The 12,708-nt window shown below is 46.2% G+C and overlaps 1 protein-coding gene across 1 annotated transcript in view; it reads right to left on the bottom strand.

The window, feature by feature from the left end:
* Positions 1–12,708, bottom strand: part of dpp6a (dipeptidyl-peptidase 6a) — an 848,482-nt gene that overhangs the window by 130,891 nt on the left and 704,883 nt on the right. Inside the window, exons 9-11 of the mRNA XM_078537068.1 lie at positions 5,920–6,074; positions 5,444–5,541; positions 1,347–1,470 (exon numbers count right to left, since the gene is read on the bottom strand). Of these exons, the coding sequence (XP_078393194.1) occupies positions 1,347–1,470; positions 5,444–5,541; positions 5,920–6,074 (377 nt within the window). The remainder of the gene's footprint in view (positions 1–1,346; positions 1,471–5,443; positions 5,542–5,919; positions 6,075–12,708) is intronic.

The raw sequence follows: 12,708 nt of genomic DNA, 5'->3' as shown, positions 1-12,708 counted from the left end.
TGGTCATTATCACATTGCTGTTTGTTTGCTATGCGCTAAGTTGGCTGCTGTGTTTCCTACATTACAACAGTGACAGAGATTTTGTATCGACCTTCCCCTGGCCACAAGCTCAAAGACCCATAGACCCAATCAACAGCACATCCCTCAGCTCAGGAGTTCTGCCATCTTGCGAGTATCCTGTCCACCAACACCACATAGGATGACGTAATTACCCATCACCAGGCAAAAGCAAGCTCAGCATTTGGCAGGCTCACCCACAGGCTTTGGCGAGAGCACGGAGTTTGTCTCAAATCATACCAGGCAGTGATTCTCACATCACTTCCCTATCACCGTGAGGTGTGCATACAACAGCTGGGGTCATCACTGCTTATGATCTATCTACAAAATCAAGTGGCAGCACCAAATCCCTAGCGCCAAAGTTCTTGCAAGGTGCCACATACCTGGCATTGAGAGCATGTTCATCAGAGCTCAGCTTCGCTGGGGCAGCCAGGTGGCCTGTACGGAGGATTCCTGCAGACCGAAGGTGCTACTCTACAGCCAGTTGAGCACGGGAACCCGCATCAGAGGATGTCCCAGACTCAGGTGCAAAGGTATCCTGAATGCCAATCTCAAAGCCTGTAAGTTGGAACCCACTACATGGGGCAAAAAAAACCCTGGACAGACCCAAGTGGAGGCTCTGTCATTGAGCAATCTCAGCACTCAAGTAGAACAGAATCAGGCCCCACAGGACAAGTGAGCACCAATGCAAGTCTTCCTTTCTTTTTAAACACTTAAAAAATAACTTCAGGAAGAATGTCCTGGAAAGGCTTGTCTGCTGATTCCCTCTCCCCCTTCCCAACCCAAGGGAAAACAGCAGGCCTCCATTCCCCCTCAAGTTTGACTAAACTTGTCCAGGACGACCAGTTTCTATGGGTCACTTCCAACCTACAGGCCTCATAGACAGTGAGTGCTAGCAGGCTATTCCAACATGTTGTGAATCATAGCTGAGCTTCATCTGCGTTTGCTATCGACATATAGGGTCTTTGCAGCAGGAGTCAGTGGACAGCGGCCGGGAGTGGGAAACCCCAGCCTAATGATTTGCCTTTAGCCAAGGGGCGCTGAGCCCAATGGTGTAGTGCCCATATCATGACCCAGCCTGAAAGCAGCTAACTCAGCACAGCCCAGGGATTGAACCTGGGATCTTTCTGTTCCTTGTAGGTGTGGAATCTGAAGCACACAAGCCAGGATGCCAGCTGTCCATGTGTTTCAATTTGCTTCTCATCATCAGTGAAGCCTTATCGATGTCACCACAGACTCAGAGATATCACTATTTTCTTGTGCCATTTACTCGCTGGATGTGCCCATACCTTTGTGCAAATGCCCGTGGTGGCCTCGCATAAAGTCAGGATGGAAACGTTCTGGGCTCTGTTCAGCCAGTTTACTGCTAGTTTAGTGCTGCTTGCCCACGTCACCATGGTAACATAATACTCCCTGAAAAGATAAAAGAAAAGAAACATTTTTGCAGGCAAGACACTGGCAAAGAACAAGTATTTCATTTGCTCTGCCTATCTCCGAAAATCACACTTACAACAAGTGACCTTAACACCTCAGCCACCCAGATTCTTACTGCAGCTAAAATTACATTGTTATAATGGTCCCATCAAATGATGTATTATTGGTTTGTCTTGGACTACACTTGGAATGCACTGATAATGCAGAAACTGTATAGCTGACTTATCAGTCATTGCTTCAAAAGGTTTGTGTCCGACTAAACAGATTTCTTTAGCACTCTGAGAAAGCTCATGGGTTTCATGCCTATACCTAGGGTGTAATTTAACGTCCTCCCCTGTGGCAAGGGAGGGGGGGGGTGGGCGGGGTCACTTAATCAGGCAAGAGAGTGGCAAGTAGAGACATTGCCACCTTTCTGCCTCAGTCTCAGTTAAGTACGTGAAGGAAGGATCGTGGATGGCCTTCGGGCCCTGCCACCAATTAATTGCCCACTTGAGGGCCTCATCTCGCCTGCCACTGGTAGTTATCCAGCAGCAGGCATTGGATTCGCCATGCGGGAATCCCAAAAAGGAAACCAGGTTGCTTGCAGGCTTCCGGGGTAGCAGTCGGTCCCTCATTCAAAGGCACTCAGTGCTTGTTCGAGTAACCCAACATTGGGAAGAGGGAGCGGCCCAGTGAAAGCCAACCTCCTGCCTTTCCTGGCAACCACCCTCTGCCACCCCCCAGCCATCCATGGACAGCACTAGCGAAGAGGAGCAGTGATAGGACACGCTGCCTTCTTAAGACATCAGCTGCTGTATTCAGGTAAGTGTTGAAAGTTGCAATGGTTTCCAGTAGGTTAGTGATGAGGGAATAGGTGTGTAAGTGATTGGGTGGGTGGGTGAGTGGGTAAGTGGGCAAGTGGGTGGGTGAGCAAATGGGTGGGTCTGGTGGTCAGGCTGGGTGGGTTTGCAGGGTGGGCAGTCAGGTCGTTGGGCATTGGTAGTTGGGTGGGTGGGGATGGGCAGTTGGGTCAGGAGGTGCAATTGGGTGTCGGTTGGGGTGAGTTGAGTGACATTGTTAATCACTGAACTACACCAAAGACTGAATGTGTATCATTTCCAGGGTAAGTATCCAGGTAAGTGCCACTTAGAAGGATAAGAGCAGCAGATGCACCACCACCTGCAAATTCCCCTCCACACCGCACAATATCCTGACTTGGAACTATATTGCCGTTCCTTCACTGTCACTGGGTCAAAATCCTTGAACACCCTCCCTAACAGCACTGTGGGTGTACCTACACCACATGGATTGTAGCAGTTCAAGAAGGCAGCTCACCACCACCTTGTCAAGGGCAATTATTAATGAGCAATAAATTCTGGCCTAGCCAGCGACGCCCACATCCTGCAAAAGAATAAATAAAACGTCAAAAGCCTTTCACGAAAAAATAAAATGACACTGGGAAATGCATTGGGCCTGCTGATGAAAAATTATCTGGTATTCCAAAAGTCTAGTTCCAATTTATTGTTCCTGAAATGCAGTTAATTGTCCTCACTAATTAATTTTTATACAGAACGACTGCAATTCAGTGGAAAAGTATTTTCCACCTCATTAAGTGCAGATTCTGCATGACCCTTCCTTCTTGTACAGGTTCAATGTAATGGAATGGTAACATAGTGATAATGTTGCTGGGCTCATAGTCCTGAGGCCTGGACAATGCTCTAGAGAAATGAGTTCAAATCCTACCATGACATCTGGTGGAATTTAAACTTAATTTAGTTAATAAGTCTGGAATAAAAGGTTATTCTCAGTAGTAATGACCATGAAAATATCAGATTATCCAAAAAGCAAAAAATATGATTCATTCATGCCCTTTAGAGAAGGTAATCTGCTGTCCTTACCTGCTCTGGCCTACATATGATTAGAGGAGAAGGCTCCACAAACGTCCCCATTCTGATTGCTGGGGTAGACCAGCACATCAGCGCAAAGGACAAGTCTGATTAGCATTTGCAATTACCGCCAATCAGAAGTGCTGAGTAGATGTCAGTCTTCAACCAATTCAATTTGCTCCATTTGATATCAAGAAACGGCTGCAGGCAATGGATACAGAAAAGGCTATGGGCCCTAACAACATCCTGGCTTCAGTGCTGAAGACTTCTTCTCCAGAATTAACCACATCCCTAGCCAAGTTGTTCCAATGCAGCTACAACATTGGTATCTACCTGACCATGTGGGAAATGGCCTAGGTATGTCCTGTCCACAAAAAGCAGGGCAAATCCAAACCATTCAATGACCATACCATCAGCATACACTCAATCAGCAGCAAAGGGATGGAAAGTATTAAAACTTAATTGCAACTGAAAAGTGGGATTGTCATGTGGCATCACTAAGGAGTGGAAGAATGGTTGGAATGTGGAACTCACTATCATAAGAACTAGTTGAGGGAATGGCATAGATGCATTTAAGGGGAAGCTAGGTAAGTAACAAAGGAGAAAGGAATAGTCGGACATGTTGATAGGGTTTGATAAAATAGGGCGTTAGGAGGCTTGCATGGAACATGTATGCCAGCGTAGATCAGCTGGGCCGAATGGCCTTCCTCTGTGCTGTAAATTCTATATAAATCTATGTCATGTTTCTGCAGATGAGTTTTGAATTTGAACTAGATTCCCTGGGGAGAAACAGGTGCTTATGTTTCAGCTGGGATCCGGGGACCTTTATTAGGAGTGAGCCAGTTTTGATGGAGGGTCATAGCTGAAATTTTCAACTTTCTTCATTTGTTTCGAGATCAACCTTCCCAGTGTTTTCTGTCTGGACCAATTAATATCGTAGACCTTTGGAAGTAAGGCAATGGCCTGCCCAAATGCTGGCAGCCTCGTTAATAAACACAGACAGTGAAATCTTGATATACTGAAGGTGGAGGGAGCTGCCAAAAATGTTGCATAATTAATATTCGATGCATGGACAATTCTACCACTGGCATTTTCTGCTTCTCAGCTCCAAAGTTATAGGAGTTCTGCTTCCTTAAGTGTGCTGGAATGAAATTCCTGTCCACCCATGGAATATGATAAAGGGCCAAAATGGTGATAACCCTATGGGATTGACAATCTTTCTCATGGGCGGTCATGGTGTCTTATTAATTCCCTTAATAGAAGCTGGTGAGTCCCACTATGTAAAGGGAGGATGTACTGGTGAGCGTTGGGACTCCCAGTGATATGTCGCCTTGATTTGGAGAAGATGTTGTTAGGGCCCATAGCCTTTCCAGAAGGTTTGGGACCTCTGAAGTTCCCGGTGCTGCACAGGGAGAGGTGGGTACTGCTGAGGCAGCTTGGTGACCTTGGAGGGGTAAGTATCATTTAAAATTAAGATTGGCCAAGAGCAAAAGGCCTGCTGATCAAAGGGGATACCCCACCAGGGAGGACTGTTGAGGCCATGGGGAGTGTGAAGTGCAGGCGTGCCAAGTAATCCTAAAGCCAAGAGTATTTGCGCAGCTACCCTGAATCTAATGCCCCCTTTATCTTACTCTTTCACAGGAGGTGGGCATCACTGGCAAAGCTAACATTTGGTTACCCTCCCTAATTGCCCAAGTGCCTTCCTGGGTCACTTCAGAGTCAACATGTAGGCCAGACCAGGTAAGGATGGCAGATTTCCTTCCCTATAGGACATTAGTGAACTGGATGGGTTTTTGATAGTTGCCATGGCCACCATTACTGAAACTAGCTTTCAATTCCAGATTTATTAATCGAGCTTGAATTTCACCAGCTGCCAGGGGGGAATTGAACCTATGTCCCTAGGACATTAGCCTGGGTCTCTGGATTACTAGTCCAGTGAAATACTACTACACCACCATCTCCCCCAAGTTCCCAATGTGCTGTGTCAGAATTTATAATTTGTAAAAGTTCTCTTTCTAATACAGTAGCAGAAAACAAATAGATGCTGAAGTGATTAGGCAGAAGAAAAATAAGTTCAGAGATTTTACTTCATTCTCGTGTCCTCCGGAGGGATCATCTCGCGAGTATGAGTGGGTCCATTTAAATTCACCACATACAGTGAGATTGTCGGATTCTCTTGGCCAGCCTACAGTTAAACAGTAAAGAACGGGCATAACATTCGAATGAAGAAAATACATTTTAATCATTTCATCAAGAAGCTCAGTGTCCTAAAGGAAAAGCAATGTTTTTGAAAGTAAGTTCCTTAGAACTCAAAGTTCAAAGAGAGACATGTCCAGATAAAAGTAACCCAACACATTTTGCAATTTGGTTATCGTTCATTGTGATCTAAATATTTCACTTGAAACAAACCGTGCACCTCCCCACAGAAGGAGAAACCAGTCAAGCTTGGTCCAAACTGGGGCTCCATTTTATTGTATACAAGGCTAGTTCAGAGCAGTACCAGCCATTTCTCAAGCTTTACTAGTTGTTCCTTTTGCAAGTAGCTTTCCCATTTAATAGTTACCTTTGGATAAGGGTACATTTTCCCGGTCGGGTACAGGGAGTCAAGGTACGTCGGGATTTCCATTGTGGGCACCTTTGAATCATTAATTGTAGCGTATGCCAGCCTGGCTCCATCTGGGGACCACCAGTGAGCAATGTTGGTTTTCAGTACTTCCTCTGTGAAGATAAGCAGAGTGGCAGCACTGTAAGAGAGATGTCTGCAAAATGTTCTACCGCATAAAGAAACTCCGTATTTGCACATTTATGACTGATCTGCCAGAATGATAGCATTGGGGTAATGGTGCTACATTAAAATCTCTCGAGGTTGTGAGTGATAATCCCAACAGGGAAAGGTGTGAAATCGAATTCAATAAATGCAGTAGCAAGAAAATGACTATAAAAGTGACTCGTGGTGTAAGGAGCAGATGATTCACTGGTCAGGTTGATTCTCATCCATACTATGACCAGAATTTTACACCCCTCCCCCACCCCCAGGAATGGGAGCATAAAATTGGGTGGGATTTCAGGGGGTGGGGGTGGGAAGGGGCACCCTGCCTGTCACCTACCCACCTATGCGGGGTAGGAGTCGGGCAGCCTGTCTGCCCTTGGACCAAACGACACTCATGAATGGCCAATTAATAGTCACTTACGGGCCTTTTCTCACTGCCGCGGATGTTTTACCAGTGGTTGAGGGGGGAGGCAAACCCTCGCAGCGGGCTTCGTTGTGAGCGGTCCCTCTGCTTCGGGCACCCTGTGCCCCATGGAGGGCCTCCTGCCAGAAAGGGTCACCAACCCCCACCACACCCCCTGTTTGATGATTCCACTCTCGATCCTTGCATCCCTCCTTTGCCAGGGCCTGTCTGGCTGGCTTCTCCCCACTTAGCTTCTTCTCCGGCCTCCAACACCAGTTTTGCACGAGCCTGGGCTGCAGTCTCAGCAGTGGCCATCACTTTTAGTGGCACTGCTGGGACTGAAGAGTTGCCAGCTGTTTGATTGGCTGGCAGCTCTTTTGGGGGTGGGGGGAGCGGGACATCATGCCTCAGAGGGCTGGAACCATGATCTCAGGCAACTAATTGCCTGAACCAAGTAAAATCGCATCATGGCTTCCAAGACCAGCAGAGGCAGCCTTGCCTTACACTTTTCAGTCAGAAGGCAGGGCATTGGCTCTGCTTTTAATCCTGGTCTAAATTGTTGATTCTTAATGCGTCCTGAATTGGCCTAGCGAGACACTCAGCCATACAATTGGTTAAGACTGGGGGAGGACCGCGCTGATATTTTCTACCTGCTGGGTATATATTTTAAAATCAGTCTCCGTGTTTTGTAAATGACAGATGCAGACAGACTTTTAAAAAATTCATTTATGGGATGTGGACATCACTGGCTCGGTGATGGTGATATATTTCCAAGTCAGGATGGTGGGTGGCTTGGAGGGGAACTTTGTAATACAGTTCATGATTTGCTTAATGAAATGTATTTATGAAATATCCTGAGGGCACGACTGCTCTCCATTATCTTGCAGTCCACCCTTTGGCCTCTCTGACTCACACATCAGATGCCTCCCTGGCCACTGTAAATCCCGATATATAAAAGTGACCAGGTGCTGACCCTTCCCAATGATCTCTCTGAACAGCATCTCCCACATCAGCACGGCTGAAATCAGAAACTCACAAGATCACAGAATCACAGTGCAGAAGAGGCCCTTCAGCCCATCGGGTCTGCACCGCCACGTGAGAAACACCTGACCTACTTACCCAATCCCATTTACCAGCACTTGGCCCATAGCCTCAAATGTTATGACGTGCCAAGTGCTCATCCAGGTACTTTTTAAAGGATGTGAGGCAACCCGCCTCCACCACCCTCCCAGGCAGCGCATTCCAGACCGTCATCCCCACTGGGTAAAAATGTTTTTCCTCACATCCCCCCTAAACCTCCTGCCCCTCACCTTGAACTTGTGTCACCTCGTGATTGACCCTTCAACTAAGGGGAACAGCTGCTCCCTGTCAATGCCCCTCATAATCTTGTACACCTCGATCAGGTCGCCCCTCAGTCTTCTCTGCTCCAACGAAAACAACCCAAGTCTATCCAACCTCTCTTCATAACTTAAATCTTTCAACCCAGGAAACATCCTGATGAATCTTCTCTGCACCCCCTCCAGTGCAATCACATCCTCCATATAATGTGGCGACCAGAACTGCACACAATACTCCAGCTGCGGCCTCACCAAGGTTCTATACAACTCCAACATGACCTCCTTGCTTTGTAATCTATGCCTCGATTGATAAAGGCAAGTGTCCCAAATGCCTTTTTCACCACCTCACTAACATGCCCCTCCGCCTTCAGAGATCTATGGACACACACGCTAAGGTCCCTTTGTTCCTCAGAACTTCCTAGTGCCATGCCGTTCATTGAATACTTCCATGTCAAATTACTCCTTCCAAAGTGTATCACCTCACGCTTTTCAGGGTTAAATTCCATCTGCCACTTATCTGCCCATCTGACCACCCCGTCTATATCTTCCTGTAGCCCAAGATACTCAACCTCACTGTTAACCACCCGTCCAATCTTTGTGTCATCTGCAAACTTACTAATCCTACTCCCCACATAGTCATCTATGTCATTTATATAAATGACAAATAATAGGGGACCCAGCACAGATCCCTGTGGTACGCCACTGGACACGGACTTCCAGTCACTAAAGCATCCTTCTGTCATCACCCTCTGTCTCCTACAACTAAGGCAATTTTGAATCCACCTTATCAAATTACCCTGTATCCCATGTGCATTTGCCTTCTTTATAAGTCTCCCATGCTGAAGTCCATATAAACTACATCAACTGCACTACCCTCATCTACACACCTAGTCAAAAAATTCAATCAAATTTGTTAGACATGACCTCCCTCTGACAAAGCCATGCTGACTATCCCTGATCAAACCTTCCCTCTCCATGTGGAGATAGATTCTCTCCTTCAGAATTTTCTCCAATAGTTTCCCTACCACTGACGTGAGACTCACTGGCCTGTAGTTCCCTGGCTTATCTCTACAACCCTTCTTAAATAGCGGAACCACATTAGCTGTTCTCTAGTCCTCTAGCACCTCCCCCTCCATTGAATGTTGAATGAAACCTGCATCTGATCATTGTGTGGCATCATTGCAATGCCCAGACCAGAAACAAAAGGTTAACAGAAGGTTAAGCGGGGGTTTAATAGAGATACTCAACATTATAAGAAGGGTTTTGATAGAAAAAAATTAAGAGAAATTATCATCAAGCAAAGGACACAGATTTAAGATAATTGGCAAAGGAAGCAAGGGGGAGATTTATTTTTAAAGCAGTGAGCTATGGTGATCTGGAATGCACTGTCTGAAAAGCTGGTGGACGCATATTCAATAATAGCTTATGAAAGAGGCTTGGGTATATACCCGAAAAGAGAAAAAAATGTGCAGGTCCATGGGGAAAGAGCTGGCACAGCCATGATGGGCTGAATGACCTCCTTCTGTCCTGCATGTGTCTATGATCTCTAGGAATGAACGCTAGAGAAGTTTCAGGATCAGTCCCTGCTCTGTGCCAAGTTAGCTACATCGCAGCTAAGTTGGCGGTCTGACTTGCCTTACCATCTGAGTGCTGCCAAGCAGGAAAAACCAGCCAGGAATGAAACAGGGATTTGCAGACTATCCATGAGGACGTCCCTCTGATCGTCTCCACCACCAAGCATCACGCTGACTGTCGCTCATTTAGGTTCACACATGAAGACTGATAATTGGATCCCACGCCAGATGGTGAAGTATGAAACTAGATGTAAATCCTTATCTTGATAATAAGTTTATTTACAGAATGCAGCATCACTTCTGCCTGCCTCCAGCCTACTACCAACAGTAACCCAGCCGCCTCCCTTTGTAAGTGACGTAAGTATTCAATTAAACAATTCTGCAAAAAGGGACATGCTGTCAAAGTTTTTCATCTTGTACTCATCAGCAAAAATTCACAAGAATACCAACTGTAAAAGGAACAGCAATTTATACTGCAGGCAAAGAGACTGCATTCCCCATGGCAATACCTCCACAAATCAGAGACCATTTGCCAACCAATCAGCACTCTCTTTTCATGCAGTATAAATTGTTCTTCTCTTTACAATTGTTATTCTTGCAAATCTGTCATGAGTGCAAGATGAAGAGATTCAATAGCATGTCTCTTTTTCAGCAATACTCAAGTTCTGTGCTACCAAATGATTAATTAAATAGTGCTCTTCACCTGTGTATTGTGACAATCTAATTAACATACCATTAACAAAGACTGCCAACTTGGAGGAGGAACTGGAGGGGTTCCCTGCATACCTGATCCCCGACTAGAATCAGCATCTTCAGGAGAGAAGGGGAGAAGGTTGAGGGAAGAATACCATGAACAGGGATAATCAAAGGCTGCTTCAGACAATTATTTCCATGTCCTTGGTGGATGATATTTTAGGTTTCGTGGGCACATTTTACATTTTAAAGATGCAATCATCACGAGGTGAGATTAAATTTTGTCACAAAATGCCAAAGGCTTTCAACAGAGGAAACCAGGACCAACATTAGAAGAAAATTTAAGACAGCTCCTGATATCACTTTCTACATGTTAGGACTCTGAAAAAGCAAGGCTTTTCTGTAAAACATTTTAAATTTATGTTTGATTGGACTCCCTGTGAGTTATTCCAATTTATGATAACCTACCTGACAGAAATAATTAATTTGTCTAAAAAAAGAAACTGATAGGACCAACTCAATGCCCGTCACCAATGCTTTGATCACCAAAGTTTCATAGAAACATTGCAGAAAAGTTTTAAAGCTATTCCCTATCTGAGAATTGCTGCAAAAAAGAGACATGCTGTTGAAGCTTTTCATCCTGCACTTATCAGGACAGGTACAAGAATGCCAAATTTCAAAGAGAGCAACGATTTATACTGCATGAGAAAAAGGTGCTGATTTGTTGACAGGTCGACTCTGATTGGTCGAGGCATTGCCAGGGAGAAATGACCAGGGAACTGCTTGATTAATTCAAAGAAAGGCACAATGACACGTTCCTTTTGCTTGCAGAGGATAGGTCCTTACATATGAATACATGTGGTTTCTAGTAAGTGTAAGTGAGCCAGACTGATAATCTTAAATTGGTTGTTAGTGTAATTCTTAGCACACTCAGGATTGTTCAGCAAGTGCTGCCTAATTGTGGAATCACATCTAATGTTAGACATTATATTCTGAGTTTTGCAGCACGGTGTCTGTCCTGATGAATGCAAGACATTTCAACGTGATGGGTTCACCATCTTACAGAATAGATAATATTAATGGTCTTGTCCAGATGGCTTTCCTGCCTCCCTGTACGTTTACAGTTTCATCAGTGTCTCCTCACTTTGCTGCCAATACCATGTTAAACCCTCTGTTCACTGCCAGCAATCCATATCATAGTATTGTGGTGCTGGCATTGCCAACTAAGAAGTCTACCAAAAGCCACCGTGGAATTAGATGGGAAGCACTTTTAGATAATGGATGAAAATCCTCCAGTCTCCATGACATCAGAGACCGATGTATGACCCAAGATGTGCATCAGGACCCTGCAGAAGTCCCAACATGCTGAACTCCGTGGGAATTGCCTAGAAAGTCTGAACTTTCAGGCAATTCTCCTATTCCCCGGCACCCTCCGCAAAAATCTCTGACTCTGACTTAAAGTCAGAGGTTTCAAACAGTTCCATGGGACTTACTTGGATAGTTGCCCAGGAAATGTTAGGCAGAAAAATCCTAGTCCCCCTGACTACCCCACAACCAACTGTTCCCCCTCCCGTCACTGGCCCTGACCAGACCTGACTACCCTTTCACCACCCGACTACCCCTGAACCTGACACGACTGGCCTTCCCAACCCACCTGACATCCTATCCACCTACCCACCTCACCCACCTGCCACCCTACCCACCTGCCACCTCACTGACCTACCACCCTACCCACCTGCCACCTCACTGATCCGCCATCCTACCCACCTGCCACCCTACCCACCTGCCACCTCACCCACCTGCCACCCTACCCACCTGCCACCTCACTGATCTGCCATCCTACCCACCTGCCACCTCACTGACCTACCACCTCACCCACCTGCCACCCTACCCACCTGCCACCTCACTGACCTACCATCCTACCCACCTGCCACCTCACTGACCTACCATCCTACCCACCTGCCACCTCACTGACCTACCATCCTACCCACCTGCCACCTCACTGACCTACCATCCTACCCACCTGCCACCTCACTGACCTACCATCCTACCCACCTGCCACCTCACCCACCTGCCACCTCACTGACCCACCATCCTACCCACCTGCCACCTCATCTGCCTGCCACCTCACTGACCCACCATCCTACCCACCTGCCACTTCACCCACCCTGCCACCTCACCCACCTGCTGCCATACCCACCTAAAACCCTAACCACCTGTCATGCCACCCACCCACATTCCTACCCACCTGTCAGTTCACCCACATGCCACCTTACACACCTGCCATGATAGCCACCTGCCACCTGTTTTAATCCTAGGCCAGACCCCCCAATATCTGGTTAGGGATCAATAATGTTTCCTTTAAAGCAGACAAAGATTTAAGATACTTGCTCCAAGAATAAAGCCACAAGATTCCATGGATTTTGAACAAACAAAAATAAACTTTACTAAACAAGGTCAGAACGATAAAAGAGTTTACAATATCTATCTGAGATCTAACATTCAGGGTAAGTATGTGGTACATGTGAATTAATAAGCGAACTGTGATTGAACACACCACCCTACACAATAAATG

Source organism: Cetorhinus maximus, chromosome 3 (assembly GCF_964194155.1).
Source record: "Cetorhinus maximus chromosome 3, sCetMax3.hap1.1, whole genome shotgun sequence".
Taxonomy (NCBI): domain Eukaryota; kingdom Metazoa; phylum Chordata; class Chondrichthyes; order Lamniformes; family Cetorhinidae; genus Cetorhinus; species Cetorhinus maximus.
Note: the sequence above shows the minus strand (reverse complement) of the source record. Positions and strands in the feature narration are given on the sequence as shown.